This window comes from Scyliorhinus canicula, chromosome 1 (genome assembly GCF_902713615.1).
Source record: "Scyliorhinus canicula chromosome 1, sScyCan1.1, whole genome shotgun sequence".
Lineage (NCBI taxonomy): Eukaryota > Metazoa > Chordata > Chondrichthyes > Carcharhiniformes > Scyliorhinidae > Scyliorhinus > Scyliorhinus canicula.
Window position 1 is genome coordinate 264,597,588 of NC_052146.1, and position 25,377 is coordinate 264,622,964.

Consider the following 25,377-nt stretch of genomic DNA (forward strand, 5'->3'; position numbering starts at 1 on the left):
CGAATGGTGCTAAACATTGTGCAGTCATCTGCAAACATCCCCACTTCTGACCTTGTGATTGAAGGGAGGTCATTGATGAAAGCAGCTGAAGATGGTTGGGCCTAGGACATCACTGCTGGAGTTCCTCGGGGTAATGTCCTGGAGCTGAGATGATTGACCTCCAACCACCACAAATCATCTTCCTTTGTGCCAGGTATGACTTCAACCAGCAGAGGGCAGCACGGTAGCGTAGTGGTTAGCACAATTGCTTCACAGCTCCAGGGTCCCAGGTACGATTCTGGCTTGGGTCACTGTCTGTGCGGAGTCTGCACATCCTCCCCTTGTGTGCGTGGGTTTCCTCCGGGTGCTCCGGTTTCCTCCCACGGTCCAAAGATGTGCAGGTTAGGTGGATTGGCCATGATAAATTGCCCTTCGTGTTCAAAATTGCCCTTCGTGTTCAAAATTGCCCTTAGTGTTGGGTGGAGTTACTGGGTTATGGGGGTAGGGTGGAGGTGTTGACCTTGGGTAGGGTGCTCTTTCCAAGAACCAGTGCAGACTCGATGGGCCGAATGGCCTCCTTCTGCACTGTAAATTCTATGATAATCTATGATAATCAGAGATTGCCCACGATTCCTATTGACTCCAGTTTAGCTAGGGATCCTTGATGCCATACTCAGTCAGATGCTGCCTTGATGTCAAGGGCAATCACTCTCACCTCACCTCTGGGATTCAGCTCTTTTGTCCATGTTTGAACCAAGGCTGTAATGAGGTCAGGATCTGAGTGACTTTGGCAGAACACAAACTGAGTGTTCGTGAGCAGGTTATTGCTGAGTAAGTGCCACGTGATAGCACCGTTGATGACTCCTTCCATCATTTTGCTGATGATTGAGAAAAGATTGATAGAGCGGTAATTGGCTGGGTTGAACTCGTCTTGTTTCTTGTGCACAGGGCACCCGGGCAATTTTCCACGTTTCTGTGTAGATGCCAATGGTATAGCTGTGTTGGAACAGCTTGGCTATGGGTTTGGCAAGTTCTGGAGCACTGGCCTTCAGAACTATTGCTGTAATATTGTTAGGGCCCATAGCCTTGCAGGATCTAGTGTCTTCAGCCGTGTCTTCATATCACTTGGAATGATTCGTATTGGCAGAAGATTGACATCTGTGATGCTGGGGACCTCCGCGGAGACAGATGAATCATCCACTCGACACTTCTGGCTGAAGATTGTTGCGAATGTGTCAGCCTTGTCTTTTGCACAAATGTGCTGGGCTCCTCCATCATTGAGGATGGGGATATTTGTGGAACCTCCTTCTCCCGTGAGTTTAATTGTCCACCACCATTCACGACTGGATGTGGCAGGACTGCAGAGCTTCAATTTGATGCATTTGTTGTGGAATCGCTTAGCTCTGCTTATTACTTGCTGCTTATGCTGTTTGGCATGCACATTGTCCTGTGTTATAGCTTCACCAGGTTGATACCTCATTTTTCAGTAGGCCTGGTGTTGCTCTTGGCATGCTCTCTTGCACTCTTCATTGAACCAGGGTTGATCACCTGGCTTGTTGGTAATGGTAGAATGGGGGTTATGCCAAGCCATGAAGTTGCAGCTTGTGGCTAAATACAATTCTGCTCCTGCTGATGGCCCACAACGCCTCATGGATGCCCAGTCTTAAAATGCCTGTTCTGTTCAAAGTCTATCCCATTTAGCATGGTGGCAGTGCCACACAACACATGCTAAATGGGATAGACTTTGAACAGATCCAGCAATTCAAGACTGGGCATCCATGAGGTTCTGTGGACCTTCAGCAGCAGCAGAAATGTACTCAACCACAATCTGCAACCTCAGTGGTGGGAGATATAATCAGAACAGTAAAATAAAAGTGACCAGAAATCAGACTAAACCTTGACAGTCTACGGATTGGTTTTCTAGTCACAAAATAGATGTTTACATTTGAAAGGGTGTAGAAAAGAGCAACTGGAATAATTTCAAATCCAAAACTGATAAGCGATCAGAACATATCAGAAAGAGTATCAGCTTTACATTTTAAAATGGAGAAAGTGGGATTTCATCAAATATATAAAGAATAAAACTGTATAGATCAGATAAATAAATTCAGGATATTATTTCAAAACAAGTTAGCATCCAACAATAGAAATCCATATAATTGCACGATCAATTCAGAAGCTATCAAGGAAGAACATCTTTAGTTAAATAATAAATATTGGAGAAATATGTGCCAGTTGGGTTTAATAAAGTCAATTACATTGGGTAGTTCGAAGTGCAGTTGGGCAGTGTGATGGGAGAGTATTAGAAAATGAGCATAATGAGATGATTAAGTTTTATGTCCTCTCTTTTTCTAATGTTCTAGCCATTTATTAGTATGTTTTCTGTATTTTCAGTCATCATTTTATGTTTTAAATTTAATTTGATGTTTCAGTTTGATGGTAAGTGTTGATTTTGCATACATTATGATTTGTTTTAAGTTTTTTTTATCTCTGTCTTATGGTCAGCCCAAAGTTCACGGCGTGGAGCTTACAGCCAAGGTAAGTACCAGACAAACATCATCCTATACACTTCTTGCTAACTATAGCTTCTGCAGCCTATTTTTGTGTTCCGGTTTGCTGGGGCCACGCAAGTTATTGTAAAGCATTTCCTGGATAGGAAATAACTCCTGCATCGGAGTTCATTATTCCCACATGCATGTATATGTACTTGTTTTTATTTAGAATCTGAATGAATAAACATACTGTGTGCACATACTGTGTTGCAGCATTAAAATAGGAATGCAGGAATCAATGCTCCCAAGGATAAATCAGTGATATTTTTCTTGTGCAACAAATTATAAAATTCTGCACCTCTGGAACTCTCGGTCTTAAATGTGCTAATTAATATTAAGGTTCTGTGGCGAGGTATTTAGGTGCATTTTGTTGACTTTAGGATTTTATGTTGAAAGTGACTTTTTGAGCTTATTTAGTGCTTCACTGTTTGGTTCAGTATCGTCTAAATTTAGCTGATGTCAGTAGCACTTAAATCACAACTAGTATTTCCAACCACTTCAGATTTTCTGATCGATATTTTATTGAATATTCTCTTTTATTGAATAGCTTCACTATGGAATTACCAGAGATCAACACACAGCAGTACCTTCAAACATCATCATTTCAGCTGATTTAGTTATAGATTTCGTGTGTGCATAATCACAAGCCAAGTGATAGCCTTGTCAGTGGCTAAATGGAGATCTTTAAGCTTGCTTAGACGTTTAGTGAGTCGATACATCTCAACGATGTGAGTCATTGTTTGGACTACACCACAGCTACAGCCTGGATGGTTTGGTCTTGTCTTTTTAACAATATATTATTCAGGAATTTGCATAAACAAGCAACAAACGAAACAAATGAAAGCAGAAGTAAAATTATACAACGTAATAACGAACCAACACCCACTTTTTTTCTCCCCCCCCTCCCCCCACACACAAGCCAACCCCCTCCTCCCGTCCTGCCTTCCCCATATCAATCCCCTTAAATCGCACCCCCCCCCCCCCCCCCCCACCCTGCTGACACCTCAATCCTCCTTAAAGAAGTCAGTGAGGTGGCTTCCACCTCCGAGCGAACCCATCATTGCTTCACAGCTCCAGGGTCCCAAGTTCGATTTCGACTTGGATCACTGTCTGTGTGGAGTCTGCACATCCTCCCCGTGACTGCGTGGGTTTCCTCCGGGTACTCCGGTTTCCTCCCACAGTCCAAAGATGTGCAGGTTGGGTGGATTGGCCATGAAAAATTGTCCAAAATTCTTTGATTAACCTAGGACAAAAGTTCGGCGCAACATCGTGGGCCGAAGGGCCTGTTCTGTGCTGTATTTCTCTATCTATCTATCATCAGACGTCCCCAGGACAAAATTGACCTTTTCCAGCCTCAGAAAATATGGCAGGTCACTCACCCACACCACCGCCTTCGGCTGCTCCGAGGCCCTCCACCCAAGCAAAATCCGTCTCTGAGCTATCAGGAAGGCAAAGGCCAAAATATTGGCCTCTCTCGCCCCCTGAACCCCGCATCTTCTGGCACCCCAAATATCGCTGCCTCTGGACTCGTGGCCACCTTTACCAACATCTCAGACATTACGTCCGCAAACCCCTGCCAGAACCCCTTTAGCTTTGGACATGCCAAAAACATGTGGCCATGATTTAAAAGGGTCACTGCCATGATGGAATGTCAAAGTTGGGTGGATGACCATGTGGGCTCTATGATTAGAAAGTAATTTCTGGTGGATGTTTTCTTCTGCCAATTCTCCTGTTACTCCCTGACGTGTGTTTGACCCTATGTGGGTGGTATGAAGGAAGGTGCACTGCTGATGCATTGAGAGGTAATTGAATAAGAGCAAGCTTGTGTTGGAGTAGACCTTCTCTGTAGCTTGACAGTTGCAATCCCCTCCTGATATGGGTGGGAGGCAATGCTATTTCGTACTCTGAGCCAGGGGAGGTAAGTTGGTGGAAGAGTACCTGCGATGTACGGTGTTGAATTGCACATCAGTAAGTTTAGCATGGGAAGATTCATACCAAACTGGCGCCTAGCATTCTGCAGATAATGGCAAAAGCAGAGGTCCTTGGAATCTTGGGCTGTGATCCCCATGAGATACCAGGCAATTTACTGAGAAGGTGGATACAGATTTTACCTTTTCCCTGCAGCATTGATGAGATGCTGTGTGAGGATTCTGTGAAGGTGATGCCTAGATAAACAGGGAGAAGATTGTGCTTCAGTCCCTGGCAATCCTGGGTGATGTTCAGATGAAACAAATTTACTTCATTTTAGAGGCAAAGAGGCACGATTCAGCCGAACAGATTCCGAAGAATTCACCAATAATAGAAACAGCTTTTTTTAAACCTCACCTATAAATCTGTAGCACCACAGACTGCTGGATGGAATGTAGGGCAAAACGTAGCATACTAGCCCACTTGCTGCAAAACATATAATATTTTTTGATTTCCAAGGTTCGATAAGCAACTTGATTCTGGTTGATCGAAAATATAAAAGTGACAAGGAGTGGATTCATCTATTATATTTGGAAGAACTACTGCAGTTGGGTTTGAGTAACCTGATTTTTTTTCTTTTAAATGCATAAACATTGAGTATTAACTTGACAGACATAAACTTGTAGTCACTTGACAGCATTTCATTTTAAGTGCATTATTGTTACTGGCCCTCTACGGGATGTGGTATCAAGAAATACCATAAATCTGAGTACTGGGTTACAATTTGTATTACAGCCATCTACAGAACTGGGATAAGAATTTGAGTTCTTTAAAGGGAAATCAGATATTTTTCTTAATGTATTTTGGAAGGTGATCACAACATCCTTGCTTTTAGTTGAGCTGATTATCAGTTGTTTGTGTAAAGGTTAAACCAAGTATGAACAATGCTCTTTGGATTCTGATTTATGCACTTGATAAGGGATAGCTTTTTGGAGCTGATTTGCCCCCTAATGGGGCACTTTCCTTGCTGTGGTTAGTTTAATCTTTTTGCCAAAGTTTCTTTTGGCTAGAATAAACATGTTTTCAGATAAATAAATTAAATAACTTAATGGAAATACCAGAATAAGTGTTTGTTTATATCTTTATTACTCTCTTTACTCTTGTCTTGAACTCAGGAAAATGATTAGTGTCATATGACTTTCAGTGTACGGTGGAAGGTGCTGTTGAAGGAGTCCTGGGAGTAGCTGCAGTACATCTAGATGCTACTGTCTGCCAATGGTGGAGGGAATTAATATTTAAGGTGCTAGATAGGGCACTGATCAAATGGGCTGCTTTGTCCTAGATGGGCTGAACATCTTGTGTTGTTGGAGCTGACCTCATTTGAGAAAGAATTTCTTCTCTCAAAGAGGGGTGAATCAGGAATTCTTCACCTCAGGATGCTGTGGAAGCGGAGTCCTTGAACATTTTCAAAGCTGAGAGCAATAGATTTTTAATCATTTGGAGAATTTAGGGTTACAGAGATAAGGCAGGAAAGTGGGCTTAGTGAGTGTTCGATCAGCCATGATCTTATTAAATGGCGCAGCAGACTCGGAAGGGCTGAATGGTCTACTCCTCCATAGAATCCCCACAGTGCAGAAGGAGGCCATTTGGCCCACCAGATCTGCACCAACCCTTCAAAATAGCACTCGACTTAGATCCACTCCCCAACCCTACCCCGTAACACCACACTTTGATCATGATCAGTCCACCGAACCTGTGCATCTTTGGACTGTGTGAGGAAACCCATGTAGATACGAAGAGAACGCGCAAACTCCACAGTCACCCAAGACCGCAAGGGAACCTGGGTCCCTGGCTGTGAGGCACAGTGCTAACCACTATGCCACCTATTACTTATGGTCACATCCAGGCAAGTGGGGAGAGTATTCCTTCACACCTGACTTCTACTTTGTAGTTGATTGGCATGCTTTGAGGAGTCAGGTGGTGAGTTACTCACTACAGAATTTCCAGCCTTTGATCTGCTCTTGTGCCAGGGACCCAGGTTCGATTCCCGTCTTGGGTCACTGACTGTGCAGAGTCTGTACATTGTCCCCATGTCTGCGTGGGTTCCCTCTGGGTGCTCCGGTTTCCCCCCACAAGTCCTGAAATAAGTATTTGTTAGGTGAATTGGACATTCTGAATCCTCCCTCTGTGTACCTGAACAGGCGCCAGAGTGTGGCGACTAGGGGCTTTTCACAGTAACTTCATTGCAGTATTGATGTAAGCCTACTTGTGACAATAAAAATTATTATTATATGCTTGGTCCAATTTAAATTTCTGGTCAATTGTTGATGGGGGTTTCAACAATTGTAATATGGTTGAACGTCAAGAAAAAAATGGTTAGATCCTCTCTGATTGAAGATGGTTATTGCCTGGCGTTTTTTTGTTGTGAATATTACTTGCCACTTATCAGCTCAAAATTTAATTTTATGTAGTCCTGCTGCATGCAGGCACAGACTGCTTCAGAATGGGAGGAGTCAAATGTTACTGAACACTGCAATAATCAGCAAGCTACTTCTGACTCACCTGGAGGGATGCTCATTGATGAAGCAGTTGAAGATTATTTTGCCGAGTACACTACCTTGAGGAACTCCTGCAGTGATCTTCTGGCTTAGATGATTGGCCTTCTGCAATCACAACCTTCTCCCTCATCCTAGACTTCACAGCCAACAGAAATAGTGTTTCTCTAACTGCCCTGTCTATTCCCCTTAATGTCTTGAAAACTTGATCAAGTCACGGTTAACCATTTAAATTCCAGGGAATACAACCCCATGTCTTTTAAATCTCCTCAATTTTATCCTTGCAGTCCAGATAAATCTATGCTGCACTTTCTCCAAGGCCGATATATCCTTCCTCAGGTGCCCAGAACTGCTCACAGTATTCCAAGTGTGATTTAGAACATAGAACATACAATGCAGAAGGAGACCATTCGGCCCACCGAGTCTGCACCGACTCACTTAAGCCCTAACTTCCGCCCCATCCCCGTAACCCAACAACCCGTCCTAACCTTTTTGGTCACTGAGGGCAATTTATCATGGCCAATCCACCTAACCTGCACGTCTTTGGACTGTGGGAGGAAACCGGAGCACCCGGAGGAAACCCACGCAGACACGGGGAGAACATGCAGACTTCGCACAGACAGTGACCCAGCTGGGAATCGAACCTGAGACTCTGGCGCTGTGAAGTCACAGTGCTATCCACTTGTGCTACCTTGCTGCCCCAAGGCTTGCATGGCTTAAGGATAACTTCTAATCCTATCTAATATGTCCTCTGGATCAAGACCAGCATTTTTATTGGCCTTTTCGATTCATTTTCTGTACCTAAAAAGTACCTTGTTCTATTCTTTATCAGTCCAAAATGACTTCCCATTTGCCTATGTCAAAATCCATTTCCCACAGTTTTGCTCATTCATTTAATCGAGCAGTAATGTTACAGCCGCTTTTGACGCCGGCGTCAGAACTTGGCCACGGGATCAGAGAATCCCGGCCACGGGAGTTTATTCAGCATTTTGGGGGTTTTCCGCCAGATTTACAGCAATTGAAGTATTTTGCTTTTATTTAGGCTGCAATTTGCAGTATAACTGATTACTCAAATTTTGACATTGTAAATGTTGACATAAGTATTGAAAATCCTAAAAGGGCGTAGCATATACAAAATTGATGCTAATTTCTAGATATAATAGAAAATAGAATTTGGAAAGTTCATTAAATGCATGTGACAAACTGTCAATGTGTACTTTCCTGTAGCTCTGTGAGGGCACAAAGTGGGGTAGTGTAGTCATGCAGTCACACCATGCATCTCAAGAAAAAGTCATGGGTTCTCATCCAAAATTCCCACATGGTAAGTAACTAAACACATTGTCAGAGGAAAGATCTTTATGACATATAATACATTCATGTGCATTAAATCAAACGGCAGACAGTTAATACTGTTATCGTGTACACTTAAAGAAAATGCATTATAAGCAGTGCGGATGGCAGTGTAACATTACCGGAAGGATGTAGATGCTTTAGAGAGGGTGCAGAGGAGGTTCACCAGGATGTTGCCTGGTATGGAGGGTGCTAGCTATGAAGAAAGGTTGAGTAGATTAGGATTGTTTTCGTTGGAAAGACGGAGGTTGAGGGGGGACCTGATTGAGGTCTACAAAATTATGAGAGGTATGGACAGGGTGGATAGCAACAAGCTTTTTCCAAGAGTGGGGGTGTCAATTACAAGGGGTCACAATTTCAAGGTGAGAGAGGGAAAGTTTAAGGGAGATGTGCGTGGAAAGTTTTTTCACGCAGAGGGTGGTGGGTGCCTGTAACGCTTTGCCAGAGGAGGTGGTAGAGGCGGGCACGATAGCATCATTTAAGATGCATCTGGACAGATATATGAACGGGCGAGGAACAGAGGGAAGTAGATCCTTGGAAAATAGGCAACAGGTTTAGATAAGGGATCTGAATCGGCGCAGGCTGGGAGGGCCGATGGGCCTGTTCCTGTGCTGTAATTTTCTTTGTTCTTTGTATCCCTTCTTGACCACTCTTATCGTCTTGCGTTGCCGCCTTCAGGGTACAATGGACCTGAACTCGCAGATCTCTCTGTACATCAATTTTCCCCAGGACTCTTCCGTTGACCATATAGTCCGCTCTAGAATTGGATCTTCCAAAATACATCACCTCGCATTTGTCTGGATTGAACTCCATCTGCCATTTCTCTGCCCAACTCTCCAATCTATCTATATTTTGCTGTATTCTCTGACAGTTCCCCTCGCTATCTGCAACTCCACCAATCTTAGTATCATCTGCAAACTTGCTCATCAGACCACCTATACCTTCGTCCAGATCATTTATTTATATATATATATATATATCACAAACAACAGTGGTCCGAGCACGGATCCCTGTGGAACACCACTAGTCACCCTTCTCCATTTTGAGACACTCCCTTCCACCACTACTCTCTGTCTGCTGTTGCCCAACCAGTTCTTTATCCATCTAGCTAGTACACCCTGAACCCCATGCAGTTTCACTTTTTCTGTCAACCTGCCATGGGAAACTTTATCAAACGCCTTACTAAAGTCCATGTATACGACATCTACAGCCCTTCCCTCATCAATTAACTTTGTCACTTCCTCAAAGAATTCTATTAGGTTTGTAAGACATGACCTTTCCTGCATAAAATCATGCTGCCTATCACTGATAAGTCTATTTTCTTCCAAATGTGAATAGATCCTATCCCTCAGTATCTTCCAGCACCAGCCACCATTTTTTTCAATCCATTCTCTATAGCAAAGCTTGTAAGTTTTAATGTTACCATTTCACTTTTGTATGTAATCTTTCCTGGTCTGCTCCCCTACTCCACTAGTCCCCTACCATGGACACTTTCTTCAGCCACTTCCATCACTACATTTTCTCAACCCCCCTCATACATCTTTGCCTTTCCTCCTTTTTTTTGAAACAGGACTCCCCTGCTCTCCCCTGTTGCTCCTCATCCTCCTCCAGTGTCCATTGACCATTTTGGTTTTCCTGTTCCAGGAAAATTTCCATACCATTTTCTGAAGTCTCTTTTGGCCTTCCCCAGCATCTCTTACTGGGCCTTTTAAGCAATTGCTGCAGGACTTCAGTGTTAGACAGGGATATATGGTAACCTATCAATTGCAGCAGAGTACTACTGTTAACAATCATTGCTGCAGGACTTCATTTTTACACCAAAGCAATTACAGATACCTGGCAAACCCAGAGGTGCAAAGGTACACAAATAGAAATGTGGAGGGAAGCACAGATGGGATATGATGAGGGAGAGGAAAAAGGCAGAAATGGATCAGCAATCTTAAGGTAAGGGAGATAAATTGATAGAGATTGCACCCAGAGAGAAAATAACATGGGTGAGCTATCAACTAAAAGGAAAATATTGCTGATTAAACAATTTATATAGCTTCAATGTAGCAAAACACCCCAAAAATACTTAACAAGTGCATTACCAATCAAAATTAACATTGAGTCACAGAAGGAGATAATCAGGACAAATAATCAAAAGCCTGGTGTCGGTTTTAAGGAGCAATTTAAAGGAGAGAAGGTGGAGAGAGGGAGGAAATCCCAGAGCCTAAGAGCCCAGGCAGCAGAAAACCAATAGTGAAGTGTTTTTTTTAAGGGGGATGTGCAAGATGCCAGAATTGGAGAAATGTAGATATCTCCAAGAGTTGAAGCAGGTTATCGAGCAAGGGAAGGTCGAGGCCAAGAAAGGTTAAAAACAAGGATGGGAATGTTAAAATTGAGGCATCACCTGAGACTGGAAACCAAACAAGTGCAAGGGTGTTGCAGTCTGAAACACGAGGGCTGATTTGAACCCAACCCAATAGCAAGAAGATAGGTGAGGTGCTATTTTCCTGCACCCCACTATTTTTACTTGTCTGAATTCAGACATTAGAAGGCTACCTGTCCCAGGAGGCTACCTGTTCCGAGAGCAGAGGAGGTCTAATTTAAATGGTATTGTTATTTCCCATTGTAGCTTTGGACCTATCAACAGGGGCTGGTTTAGCACAGGGCTAAAGAGCTAGATTTTAAAGCAAAGCAAGGCAGGCCAGCAGCACGGTTCAATTCCTGTACCAGCCTCCCCGAACAGGAGCCGGAATGTGGCGACTAGGGGCTTTTCGCAGTAACTTCATTTGAAGCCTACTTGTGACAAGCGATTTTCTTTTCTTTTCATTTCATTTCATTTCATTTCATATGTCCTCTGATTTTGCCAGCAAAAGCCAGAAACAATCCAGACTCCATCTGCAGGTTCTGTCTCTGGCTGCCATTCAAAGCTGACAGAAATGATGTCACTGCCAATGGGTGCGAGTCAAAAAGATTTTCAGCGCTCTTTCAGAAAAAGTGCTCTTCCTGGCATTGAGGTCTCCACTACTCCAGGCTTCTCTTCCTCCATTGCCTTCCAACACACACTTACCTTGCCAATTCCATGAGTCTCCCAACCTCTAACCATGATGGCATTCCTGCTGTTTTGAGTGTGAGTCAGTGTCATAACAAGCAGATAAGACCTGGGAATTGAAATATTCCCAGTCATGCATTCTGTGAGGCCAGATGGTTTGCTGCCGCTTTGGCACCCACATAATTAATTCCTGCTCAGTTCGAATTGGCCCTATTGATTCAAGAGGATAGGTTCCAAGAAGTTGAGACATAAAACAGAAAAATATTGCAGCTATGTTGCACAGTCAGACACTCTGTGACTGATAGAGATTATGGGGGAAACAAGACATCATACGTGTATCTATTGATGCACAAATGAAAAAGAGTGGAACTAATAAAAGACCACATGCACAAATATGAGAGAGGGTGACAAATTGCACTGATATCAGCAAGCAATCCAATGCAATGTTTACAAAGAAACCACAAAAGAGCTTTGATAAAGACAGATATGGCAAAGCAAAAGAATGAGTCACACCAAAGATCAGAAACGTAAATGTTGTGAACAATATTATAGAAGAGTTAAGTAATTTGTTAGTTAATTTTAACTTGTAGAACACCCATTCATCACAATACTAGGCATCATAATACCATTCCTCTTTCATAATGCTAAATTTGCATTTAGTTTTAAAATACGTTTTGTGAAGATTGCAACTTTCAGACAATATGTTTAGCTTTAGGAATCTTTAGTCAAACAATAAGTAGACATTTGCCCTTCAACCTGGTGCATATTTTGCTGCTTCCTTATCACAGCAGTTCCGAAACATAAACATACTTCATTGTTCTGAATCTGCTTTGTTTATACTGCAAGATCAATTTGGTAACCATGAATCATTGCTTATACATGATTTTAGAGTGACTGCCAGGCCCAAATCTCATTGATAGTTAGTTACCGGAAGCTTGCATTTTGACCGTGCCAGTTTAACTGACTCTCTCTTCAATGTTGTGGATGGCACATTGTCATGAAATGCACTGATGTTATCTGCGAGGTTATCTAAACTTGGAACACCGGTTCATGGGGCTGTATAGTTTTGTTTTATTTTGGTGTGAGGAAAAGAGTTAAACCCCAGTGAGAATAAACAGCCCACTCGTCGTGTAACAAAAATCATAGAATCTCTACAGTGCAGAAGGAGGTCAATTCGACCCATTAAGTCTGCACCGACCCTCTGAAAGAGCACCCTACCTAGGCCCACTTCCTCACCCTATCCCTGTCATTTAATAACCCCACCTAAGCCTTTTGGGCAGCAAGGGGAAATTTTAGCATGGCCAATCCACCTACTTGCACATCTTTGGACTATAGGAGGAGATCAGAGCACCCGGAGGAAGCTCAACCAGTCACAGGGAGAACTTACAAACTCCACACAGACAGTTGGCAAAGGCTGGAATTGACCAGGCCTCTGGCGCTGTGAGACAGCAGTGTTAACCACTGTGCTACTGCAACATCCTATTATTATTGAAGACCATTTGTTAAAGTGAAGAAAAGGCAAATACACACGAACAGGACTACTCCACTGTCATGCAATTAAAATGTATGAATTACTAAACACACATACTGTTTAAATGGAACACACCCCTTATTCCAAAATATATCTGAACGCAGTAAGGCTTTCTCGTTTCCATAATCAACATCCAAATTAAATTACCAGATTATAGTTGCTGCACAATACAGGAATGATTTGGCGGCACAGCTGGATTCAGGTTTGATTTTGGCAGTGGGTGACTGTCTAAGTGGAGTTTCCACATTCTCTCCGTGTCTGCGTGGTTTTTCTCTAGGTGCTCCAGTTTGTGTTTTGGAAGCCACCTCTTTATTCACCTGAGGAAGGAGCTGCACTCCGAAAGCTAGTGATTCAAAACAAACCTGTTGGACTTTAACCTGGTGTGGTAAGAGTTCTTACTGTGCCCGTCCCAATCCAATGTCGGCATCTCACATCATATAATCTTGACCTCTAGGCTGCTAGCTGAAAAACGTTCAGGTTTGTTGCCTGGAACTGGCTTGTCTGCATTCTGAGACTGCTGGGTCTGGTCAATTATATCTTTGTTGCTCTTTGATTATGCCTTCTGTGTACTCGGCTGTGTGACCAGACTCAAAATGGCAGACCAAACTCTGGTGGTAATAGCTTTTCATATTTACTGGTGCTTCCAAAAAGCAAAGTTGTAAAAAGTATTTTTGTTCTCTGAACATCTGAAAGCAAGAATTCTGTTTAAAGAGTCAAAAGTGGCTCCAATAAATGAAGTACCAAACTATTTAATTATATTAATCGAGTCTAATATGCATAGGATAACTATTTTCATTTCAACTCGTAGGATGACTCATATTAGAAACATTCCTCTTGCTACTTGGGCCTAGAAATTTGATTGTGTCCAAAATCTGGCACAGTGGGAGCTGGCACATGGGCAAAGGGTACACATAAAATTCACATAATTACCACAAATCAGGCAATCAACCAGCACTGTACACACTATTTGTTTGCTGAGTGATTGTGGAGATGCGAAATAAAGGAAGTACCATCTCATAAACTAGCACTCTGTAGAAACAATGAAATGAAAAATGTTTATTGTCACGAGTAGGCTTCAATGAAGTTACTGTGAAAAGCCCCTAGTCGCCAAATTCCAGCGCCTGTTCGGGGAGGCTGGTACGGGAATTGAACCATGCTGCTGGCCTGCCTTGGTCTGCTTTAAAAACCAGCGATGATGAAAAAAATCTATTTGCAACTGGGGATCTAGTACTGAGATCTAAGTTGGGCAGAGGGCAAGGAGAATTAGGTGGAGCAAGCTGTGATGCTGTGCCAAACAGATGGCATTAATTTTGTAAGCAAAGTGCGCCATTTTGCAAGGTCTGTGATAGTGGCAAAGAGGATTGATTGAATGTGTAAATTGTATATTTGTTGTTAAACTTGTAAAGTTAATTTAAAGTGTTGTTTCACCATTTGTTTTAAACCTGATTAAAATTACTTTAAATTATTCTTGGTGGGAATTTTGAAGATGAAAAACAGATGTAAAGCATTTGATTGAAGAAGGTGCAGGCATTATCAACACTATCAACTATTGAGGAAACTGAATCATCTCTGTTTTGGATTGTCTGAATGCTTAGTGCAAATTTGAAGTATTTAGAATGCAAACGTTTTTAAACACTACGTTCACTGCTTCAAAAAAATAAAGGCAAATTCCGCAGAGCAGGGCGTTGCTAGAGCTGTCCAGTAGGATATTATTTTTCAGCTAAAGTTTCTCCCAGTTTCTTCTTGTGCCAAGTCAGTTTTTGTTTAGTTGATTTCAATGAGGGTACTTGTGCTTTGAACCATATTGTTGGACTGGTGGACCATCATGTTTTTCAAGGATTATACTTCCAAGAGCTGAATTTCCTCAGGAAACAAACACACACACACTCAAACGAACAGGCACATGCACACTTAATAAAACAGATAATAAAGGATATTAATGGTTGGTCTGTACGATTTTATATCTTTTTTTAAATAAAGTTAGAGGATCCAGTTATTTTTTTTTTCCAATTAAGGGGGCAATTTAGCGTCGCCAATGCACCTACCCTGCACTGCACATCTTTGGGTTGTGGGGGTGAGACCCATGCAGACACGGGGAGAATGTGAAAACTCCATGCGGACATTGACCCAGGGCCGGGATGGAACGTGTGTCCTTGGTGCTGTGGGGCAGCAGTGCTAACCACTGCGCCACTGTGCTGCCCACACCATATTATATCTGTGTCTCCAACGGGATTCGCAGCTTAATGATTGCAATAGAAAGTCTGGATCCCCGTCAACCACTCATTTAATTTTTCGGACTTGTCTAATAATGTTGGAACTGTACATTGGCATAAATTGAATCAAGAAAATTGCCATGGTGCCATTGCTTATTCCTTGGTTATGGATCAGTCTTTTTAGAGTGGAACTGCTTTCTGTTCATTCTGCTAATACTCTGACAGCTACCGATGAGCCATCTTGTTTGCTAGGCATAGGTACAAGAGTGTGTAATGTTTTGTGATAGTCTCTTTTGGAAATAATACATCTTCATTTTAACCTCTCTCCCACAAAGAAACCTTCCCTCTCCTACTGCAATAGCCTGTCCTTGCCTCTCCCTCGCACTTAACTGACTGCAGTGGGCCTTTCCTGTAGGTCTCCATTTGTGGTCTTTTTCTTTTTTTGCTTTTGTCTGTTTAATGATGGGACATTGTAGTACAAATAATTTTAGATTCTTGGAGACCTGAAGGCCATTCGTACCAATGTCTGTGATGCCTGCAGATTGGACAAGTTGCCAAAGTCCAGTAGCTTCAGCATCTCCTTGGTATCTGGGTCCACCTCAATCATCTCCTGATCGAGAGCGGGAATCTCTGGAACATAGATATCTCTTCTCTCCCACTCTTTTTCCTGCAGTTTGATGGAGATGCCTCTTGGCCCATACATTCAACCTCCAGATAATGACTTGTTATGATTAATACTAGGTGCAGGCAAGAATGATTGGTCTACTTGGGGATAAGGAACATATGTTGGCCTTACATGTGAATGTTTTTTTTTAAATTAAATGTGGTCCAGAAGTTAGCCTTAGCTTGACGTTGGCAAGCCAGGGCAAGGTTGACTCTCCTAATTATAGCCTCACATTAAAATCAAGCTGTAATGTTTGCATGCAGGTATCTGGGCATGTGTAACGATGACTCAGCATAATAAGCAAAGTTGGAACAAGGATGAGCCCTAATTATGCATCTGAATGCAAACTTGCATGCCGCCTTCTCCTCCAAAACCTGCAAATTCATAGGAGTGCCGAGCGACAGATGCCTGGAGGCAACTCTGTATGAAATATCCCTGAGGAAATCATCTGACCTAACAGATTGAACACAGACTTAAAATGTTGACTATAGTTTTCTTTCTGGCAAAGCAGCTACACAATTTAATAGGAACACGTATGGATGGAAAAATAAGCAACAAATACTCACCGTAACTGCTAATGGATGAACCCCTTTAAGAACAAAAAGCATTTGTATTGCCAGTTTATGTGGGCACTGAATAGTGTGCAGTTCCAGCTTGACACATACTTAAAAGATTTTGAGTGCCTAAGTTTGTGTACAGGCTCTGAATGCTTTGAGAGCTTCTGGACACTTGTATCAAGTGTAGTGTGCATTCAGTACTCGTTAGACCTTGGTTCTCCTTATTGTAGGCTGATGATGCCCAAGTACAGCCAGCAAGTAAATCCGCATTGCCATCCCCATTGATTATATTATGCATTGTTGTCATTTGGAAATGAGAATGAAGGGAATCGTATTGCAATTATTAATACAATGTTATTGTCTAAACAAAACAGAAACTTATAATTAACCACAGTGCTGAAGTAACTGCCAAATTATATAACAATATCCTCTTAAATGTTTGAGTGAGGTTTATGCTTGTTGAGTTAATAAAAGTCCTTTATCGTGCCCAGTATTATTCAGAACTCCTATGTGAGATGTAGACAAAAAGAAAATACGATGCTGGGAATCTGAAACTAAAACAGAAAATGCTAAAAATAGTCGCTTGGAAGTGCAGAACTTGTATCTCTTTTCGGCAATATTTTTGATTTGCACTCATCAGGGCAAAATGGGGGAGCAGAGATTATGGAATGAAAATGTTGAACTCATTGTTGAGCAGAGAAGACCGTAAAGTGCCGAATTGAAAGAGGACAGAGATGCCATCTTGAGAGCAAGGTGGAGATTTAAAATGGCAGGCAACCAAAATTGGGGTCCAACTTGCAGACTGAGCGAAGTCTGCAAAACCGTCACCCAGTTTGTGTTTGACCTCTCCATGTAGAGGACACTGTGTCCTTAGTGTGAAGATGAGACTTTATCTCTACAAGGACTTGTGGTGGTCACTACTAAATGGACAAATGCATCTGCAACAGGCGTATTAGTGTGGGGGAGGTTATTTCATTTTTTTCTCCTCTTGTTGGTTTTCGCACAACCGCACACCCAGTCTGGCATGTATGTCTGTCAGGAATTTAACATTTTTTAAAATCATTCACAGGATGTGGGCAACACTGGTTAAGCATTATTGCCCATCGCTAATTGTCTTTGAGAAGGTGGTAGTGATGATAGCAGTTGTAGGTTCGGAAGGTGCTGTCCAATCTTGTAGATGGTATACATTGAAATCGACCAGCTTGGTTAGTGCTTCATATGGCAGAGTGCTGATTCATCAGTTGAGAGAAGGCAATTGGTCATAATGAACAGGATGTTTCTTTCCTCATGGTGTCCAGAATAAATATTGAGGACTCCCAGGTTCACTTCCTCCTGACTCTGTACACTGTGGCGCCACTTCTAGTGGGTTTGGCCTTCTGATAGGAAGGGCCAAACCCAGGGACGTGAATGGAGAAGTCTGGGATGTTGGCTGTAAGTTTGGTGATTATGATTGTCAAGCTATGGGACAACTCTCCAGTTTTGCCACAACTCCCCAGATATTAGTGAAGAGGACTTTACAGAGTCACCTGGGCAGGTTGTGCCTTTGGCGTTTTATTGCATGGTTGGATGCTGGGTGGTCTAGCTTGTTTTGTCATCAGTTTCTTTCTGTAGCAGTTTCATGCAAATCTGTGTCTCTGGCTTGAAATCAGGAGAAGCTGCTTGCATATATAAATAGGAATCCTATTGCCAATTGTTGGATCCCTTTTGCAATTTTCAAGTACAAATAACATTTATATGTTGAATATTTATATTGGGTCATGAATAGCTAAATAATGGACCTAAAAGAACCTGCTTGAAAAACAGCTGGAACATTTATTGTGGGAATATTTGTTGAACCAACAATAATACTGCATCCCAGTGATTGACTTCTAATCTTGATTGCCCGTAGTCATTGAACATTCAGCCTGGTGCAGTTTGTTTTGTAAAATACCCTGTATTTTTATTTTCTAATGCCATGTCTGTAGAATTTTAAATTTAAAGTGCATAGTTGGCCTGAATATCACCAGCATTTAAAGGTTGATTTTGACACAATGTAAAAAGGCATACAAGAACAAATCATGATATTTAAAATTATTCTAGATGCTACTTACTTATATCCTAAAATTCCAAAAATTTGTAATAAAATTAGTTTGAGATCTCCAATTTTCATACAAGTTAACTAGCACAATTATAAATGGCAGTGTTTGATATCAGTGAAACCAGGTTTGTTGCCCTGTTTCTTTACATAATCTGTAAATCAGTCTAAATTGTGATTTGGTGAGCTTTGAAGGACTCCTCTTAAAGTAATAATCAAATTAGTTTTAACAATATCCTATTTAAATAATATAATGAAATGCTGTAGCATGACTTGTGGAGTCACATGAACACCCTTTGAATACTCAGGACTTCTTATCCACTGAGCTATTAAGAAAATACCTTTCTTACAATACTGAAATTACACTGATGTACAAATATATTTTATATAAAATATATATATATATATATATATATATATGTGTGTATATATATATATATATATATATACACATTAGAATTTCCAAATCAGTTAATCATCCAAAACACATTAAAAGTTGAACTGTTTTTTAAATTAATTTTCATTGATTGTTCTGAATTTTAAGCATTTTTTTGTTCAGTTAAATAACAGGATTTTTTAAAAAATCAACACATAAATGTAATTACTGTCCAAATTCAACAGTTTGCAACTCAGTAAAGCAAACCTCTGCTTTGTGTTTATCAAATCAAATTAAATTAATATTAACATTTAAAACAATGTTCCTGTGCAATTTGATGTGATATACCAACTTTTTATTTTCTATAAATTCTCTTTCCCCCTCTAATTCTGTCTCTTGTAAACCTACGCTTAGAGTCTACAGTGTACAAGTGTGCTAAATCTATTAAATGAGCAGTATTACTGATGGATGAATTGGATGAAAAAGATGGGTTGTGTAGAGGCATTGTTTTGTATTTCTGACCATGATTCCCTCACTTCACTTTCTACTTGCATGGTGCTTGCTTAATTTAATGTTGACATTAATATCCAAATGGCTTGGCTGAATACATGCAGATTACATGTGAAATCGAGATCTCCTTGGGTCATGACAGGATATGGGGTAGGTTTATATAATCCAAATTAAATTAATAAATGTACAGTAAAGCTTGAAAGCTCATTCTTAGCTCAAACCCCCAAGTATGCCCTGCGTTTTACATTCTTGGAGATTTATTTTCTATTCATATATTCTGGAGCTAGATTTCTGTAAGGGCGATTACTGCTGATTTGGTACCAGTGCAGGAGTAGATGACATAGTCAGAACAGAGTCTGTGCATAGATTTCAATTAAAGACCAAATAAAACGTGCTTAACAGTTCATTTCCGATTTAAAAAAAAAAAAAAAAATTCCTTGTTCCATTCTTGATCTCCAATCAAAACAGGTAAATCTCTTGCAATAGTTTCCTCCCTACGCCATTACCTTTAGAGTGCCAGAAAGCAGAAGAATGTAGTCCAGCTGCTGCCACCCAGCCACCGAACCCCACCCCCCTGCAGCCTCGCCTCAATTTCCTAACTACTAGGGGAGATGGTTCGTAAGCAAGAGGCCCAGGGACATGAGTTCAAATCCCAGCACTGTGGAATTTAAATTCAGTTAAGAAATCTGGAATATAAAGCTAGTCGCAGTGATGCTGATCATTTCATCTATCATTCATTGTTGCCCTTTAGGAAAGGAAATCTGTCACTCTTTCCCAATCTGGCCTAAGTGTGACTCCAAACCCGTAGATTTGTATTTGACTTTTAACTGCCCTCTGAAATGGCTTAGTAAACCACTGATTCCAAGGGCAATTAAGGATTGATAACAAATGCTGGCCTTGCCAGTGACACTGTGAAGTAATTTTTTAGAACTACATGCTGTCCCTCATAACGTACAATATCCGGTTTCACATAATGACATGTCACACTATTTCACCACTGCCTTTCTCAGATGTTTTGCGTGGCATTCAGTTCTGGTTGAGCTGAAATTTTGTCCATTTATTAAATATTTAGAAGGTGGAAGATCAATGCCATTGTCTTTGAGCCCCATCGCAAACTCCATTCCCTGGCCCAGGCTGAACAATAATGTTTGCAACCTTGGTGTCCTATTTACCAATGTGATAAACTTTCACTTCATCGTAAAGACTGTCCACTTCACCCTCAGCACCATCGTGCATCTCTGTATCCAAATTTGCACCAAGTCTTGTTCATCCCCTTCACCGCTGCTCTCATTGACATACATTGGCTCGTCCTGCACCAGCACATCAGTTTACTTTTATTGATAAATTCTCGTCCTCATGTTTAGACCCCACCATAACTTCACCCCTCCCTATTTCTGCAATATACTCCCATCATGACAATCCTTTGAGAGCTTTGCATTCCTCTAACTGAATGGCTACTTGTACATCACTCACTTCCTTCGCACCACCATTGGCAGGCGTGCCTTCAACCAACAACACCCTCACTCTGGACTTCTCTTATTGACTTATCCCTGCCTTTAACTAGTCTATCTGCAAACCAGATATTTTGGTTCAACTTGCGCAATTTAAATCAATAGCTCAGAAATTTCTGTGGTTAACCGTAGCATATAATTGCTTAGTCTCTCCATATAACATTATGGCCACAAATTCAATGACATTGTTATCCAATTTTTATGCCTAGTTTTGCAACATAATAAATAATGATAGAACTCCTGAAATAACCTTGGGGATTGTAGCTTTAATTTTCAAAAGATGAAATTAGGAAACCAGAAAAACATCGGTTGTGTTGTCAGAAATCATTAGAAGATCATTCATTGGTATAAACTGATATTTCTCATTTATATATTAACATAACTCAAAAGCATTTTGCAATGGGGAAAATACTTCTCGAGATTTGATCTTGACAAAATGGTGCAACAGATAAAAAGTTTCAAACGTCATGACCCAAGATTTAACAATTTTATTGCAACAACTTCAAATGCCTAACTGCTTTTTACTGTAAAAGGGCATACTTTGCAATGCTTGTGGCACGAAAAACTACCTTGTCCAATTGCAAAAGAATTGAATAGTTTTAAAGCTAACAGAAGTTTGTTTTTCTTTTGAACAGAGGGAGATATGATCAAGATGTTCATGCGTGGACGTCCGATCACAATGTACATTCCTTCTGATGTAACAAATTATGATGAAATGAAGTCAGAACTGTCTTCTGAGAAGCTGAAGCTGGAGTGGGTGTATCCTTGTCCGTTTGTTGGAAATCATTTTAAAATGACATGAATACATTGCGTATACTTGTATGCCAGACTAGAAATTTAGATACCTAAGTGAGGTGAAAGCTGTCGTAGTCATAAGTCAGTGTGGTGATATCTTAGCTTATTGAAGGAAATAAATTCACCTGTTCAGAACCCTCTCCCTTTCTTCTGTTTACTGTGGACTCAACTGACTGCCTTTCTCCCGTTTTCAAGCATTTACTCTCTATAAAGCTCCCAGACTCCACTTACTCTGTTTTGTATGGCCATTGCAGCTCATGGAACAGTCAGAATATATTAAAATCAAATTCTGCACTCAGGGTAACTGTAATAGCTGATGAGACATCTTTGTCCTTGGATTTATATTCCAGGTTTTCAGCTGAAAGATTGACGCGTATCTGGATCAAATAGTACACCTATTGAGGATCACAGGATAATGCGGCACAGATAGGGGTAATTTGGTCCATTGTGCTGATAAAAGCATACTCAACTGTACAACATGAACTAATAGAAAAGTAAAATGCTGCAGATGCTCGATATCAGACTTTAAGCACAAAATGCTGAAAGTATTCAGATCTGAAGGCACCTGTGGAGAGTAATCCAAACTTAAACATTTCACGTCATTCATTTTTCAATAGAACTGAAAAGCTAAAGAATTGACAGGTTTGAAACCAGGAAAGGGGAGGATAGAACAAAAAAAAACCTGAGAGGGTGGAAGACACAGACTATATGACAAAGCAATGATGGTGAGGCAAGAGTGGTGATAATTGGACAAGAAAATAAACAAAAGTGTGTCTGGAGTAAGTGTAAATGGGAAAGCAGAATCACTCTCAACATCTGCCATCCAAAAACAAAAGCAAAAAGGACAAAACAAAATGGGAACAGAAGTAATGATCTAAAATTGTTGAACTCAATGCTGAATCCAGAAGAATGTTGAAAGACATAGTGCTGTTCCTCGAGGTTATGGGAGCTTCAGTGAAACAGTGCAGGCGGCGGAGAAAAAGACGTCAGAGTGGGAATGGAATGGAGAATTAAAATGAATGGTGACTGGAAGCTTCAATTCATGTATGAATGGAGATGTTCTGCAAAGCAGTCACTGTGTAGTCTCTCCTTTGGAGAGGAGACACATTGTGAGCAGCGAGTCGAGTATGCTAAATTAAAGAAAGTGTGATAAGTCTGTTTAACCTTAAAAGGAGCGTTTGAAAGTTTAGGTGATGAGAAGAGAGGTGGTAAAAGGGTAAGTATTGTATCTCCTACATGTGCATGGAAAGATGCTGTGGGATGCGAAGACATTGTGGTCTAACTGAGGTGTGGGCAGGATGTCAGGTTGTTGTGAAGGGAACAGTCTCTTTGGAATGGTGAAGGGGTGAGAAAGGGAAGATATATTTGGCAGTGGCATTCAGGTGGGGATGGGAAGGATGATACGAGGAGTTTGGAGACTGGTGGGGCAAAAGCTGAGCACAAAGAATATCTCTGTTGTGGTTTGGCAGAGGGAAGGACTAAGCAAAAGTGTGAGAAATCAAATGACCATGGTTGAGTGTCCTGTCAAACAAGAAGTGGGGAGTTCTCAGTTGAGAAAAAAGAAACACATATTAGGAGTTCGTCTGCGACTTTGCACTGTCAGAATGATGCATAGGAGAAATTGGAAGAATTGTACATTGCCCCTGTCGGAAATGTCAAGTGATGAAGTGTAGTCAAGGCAGCTTTGAAAGTTCATGGCCTTATAATGGATATTGGTCAAAGACCTGACCCCGGAAATGGGGACAGAGGAGACGGGGAAGAGTCAGAGGTGCACCGTGTGAAGGTGAGGGAAGGATGGAGAGTGGAGGCATTCTTTGTTAAACTTTCCAGTTCAGGGCAAGAGTAGTAAAGCACACCGATACAGTAATTAATGGACCGTAAAAAGTGAGGGGCCCTGAATAGTATTGAAATTAAGAATCTTCCACATATCCCACCTACAGACAAGTATAAGGGTTCCTGTTGTAATATCATTCTGAGTAAGTGAGTGGAGCCAAAGGAGTTTTTCAATGTGAGAACCAATTCGGCCAGACAAAGACAGGTCGTGGTGAACAGGATTAGATGGCTCGCTGTTCAAGGAGGAAATGGAGAACCCTCAAACCATCATAGTGTGGGAAGGATTGTAGAGATTGTATGCCCATAATGAAATGGTGACGGTTAAGGTCTGGTAACCGGCAGCTGTTAAGTGGTGGAGGACGTTGAAAGAGTTGTGGTTGCAGATGGGAAGAGACGGGACAAAAATTGAGATGGGAGAAATCAGTCTGTGAATAAGAATAGGCTGAAATGGTGGCTGTACCAGGCCATTCTTGTTTGTGGAACTTTGGAATAAGATAGAAGTGGGTTGTTTGGACTCAGGGGAGTTATGTGGTTGGAGGCCAGAGGAGATGAGTTGGTGACAGTCTTGGAAACGGTGAATTGAGTGGTGGGGTCATATGATATAATGTGGGATCTGCCTATTTGATAAATTTTCCATCCAACAGATACTGCAGCATTTGGGTGACCAAATGCTGGGTCAAAAAGATTGAGTTTGAAAAGGTTTATAAAAGTGAGAGGCAAATGGAACAAGTGAAGAGGCATAGTGTCAGGGTTCTCAGGAGAAGTGCCGAAGCAGCTGAAGACTATTATCAATGCTGGGGAAAGAATGGATAAAAGCCACAGGACTACAGTTAGCCGAATAGAGAGTGGAGGAGGGGATATTAAGCTGGAGTTGATGAGGGAAGACAATGAAGGTATTTGGTAAGTCTAAATAGCCATAAGGGTATTTAATAATTATTCAGGAAATATCTTCCTTTATTCAGAAAATGACTGCAACTAGTATACAAGTACCCTTCATATAAAATTACAGTGCTACGTGCCTTAAAAATATTTTTGAGGAAATATGATGTTTTAAAAACTGCATTTTAGTAATTATTAAATTCCCCTGGAGAATAATAACTTTTGAAAGGATACTTAAATTTCCATTGACTGACTGGAAGAATCACACAAGATTTTGAGTTCTAAGACTTCTGTCATAAACAAACTAAAAGCACCATTGTCTAAGCACTATTCAATTGGCAACATATATTCTTATCTACAATTAAAATGCCCCTTTTAAATGATTGAAAATCTCTCCCCATGGTTACTCTATCTCCTAAATGAACACTTCATTCTCAAGGAACCAGTCCAAAGCTATTGTCAACTCCATTGGCTTGCTTCCTTTTTTCTTTTCCAGCCAAATAGCTTTTAATCCCCAAACAGATTTTCACAGTGTGGGTTACCTTGCAGGTTCTTTCCTCTAGCTAAAGCTAGGTGAATGTTCCAGCCTTAGTTAAGTTCTCAAGCACTTGGCCTTTTCAATATGAGTGCAAGCTCTCACCCGCATTCTGCATGGTGAACAATAGAAGCTAGCTGGCTCCATCTCTTTGCTCAATCTCTCATAGATTCTTGTAGTTTGACCTATCTGTGAGATTAAAGGAAATCTTAAGAAAAGCCCTGTAGCCCGGTACTACTGCAAAGGCTTGCCCTGGGCTCGTCTCATCTCAAAACCCATCTCCATGGCACTGTGAATCACATGGGCCTTGTATCCATGCAGAAATATTGATTAGCTGTTGTTTAGACGCCCAACTCCAATCTGTCTTGAAATTAAATAGACTTTAAATTATGACCATTTATAAACCCTGAGATTCCTAACACCTCCCGAGGAGACTTGGGGACTAATAATCTACCTAGTGTCATCACAGATGTCCTTGCCATTATCTACAGCTGTGAACATCTTGCACCTTCTTCCCA

At 41.2% G+C, this 25,377-nt stretch overlaps 1 protein-coding gene across 7 annotated transcripts in view; it reads left to right on the forward strand.

Annotated features, from left to right (window-relative positions):
* The window catches only part of LOC119973985 (echinoderm microtubule-associated protein-like 4), a 403,736-nt gene that overhangs the window by 282,531 nt on the left and 95,828 nt on the right, over positions 1-25,377 (forward strand). For 6 of the 7 annotated variants that reach the window (XR_005462431.1, XM_038812765.1, XM_038812749.1 and 3 more), the window contains 2 exons: positions 2,485-2,517; positions 21,453-21,576. Coding sequence is in view for 6 of the 7 variants with exons in the window: in XM_038812765.1 (XP_038668693.1) it covers positions 2,485-2,517; positions 21,453-21,576 (157 nt within the window). In the remaining variant the exon portion in view is untranslated. The remainder of the gene's footprint in view (positions 1-2,484; positions 2,518-21,452; positions 21,577-25,377) is intronic. The other variant, XM_038812739.1, reaches the window with a different exon arrangement.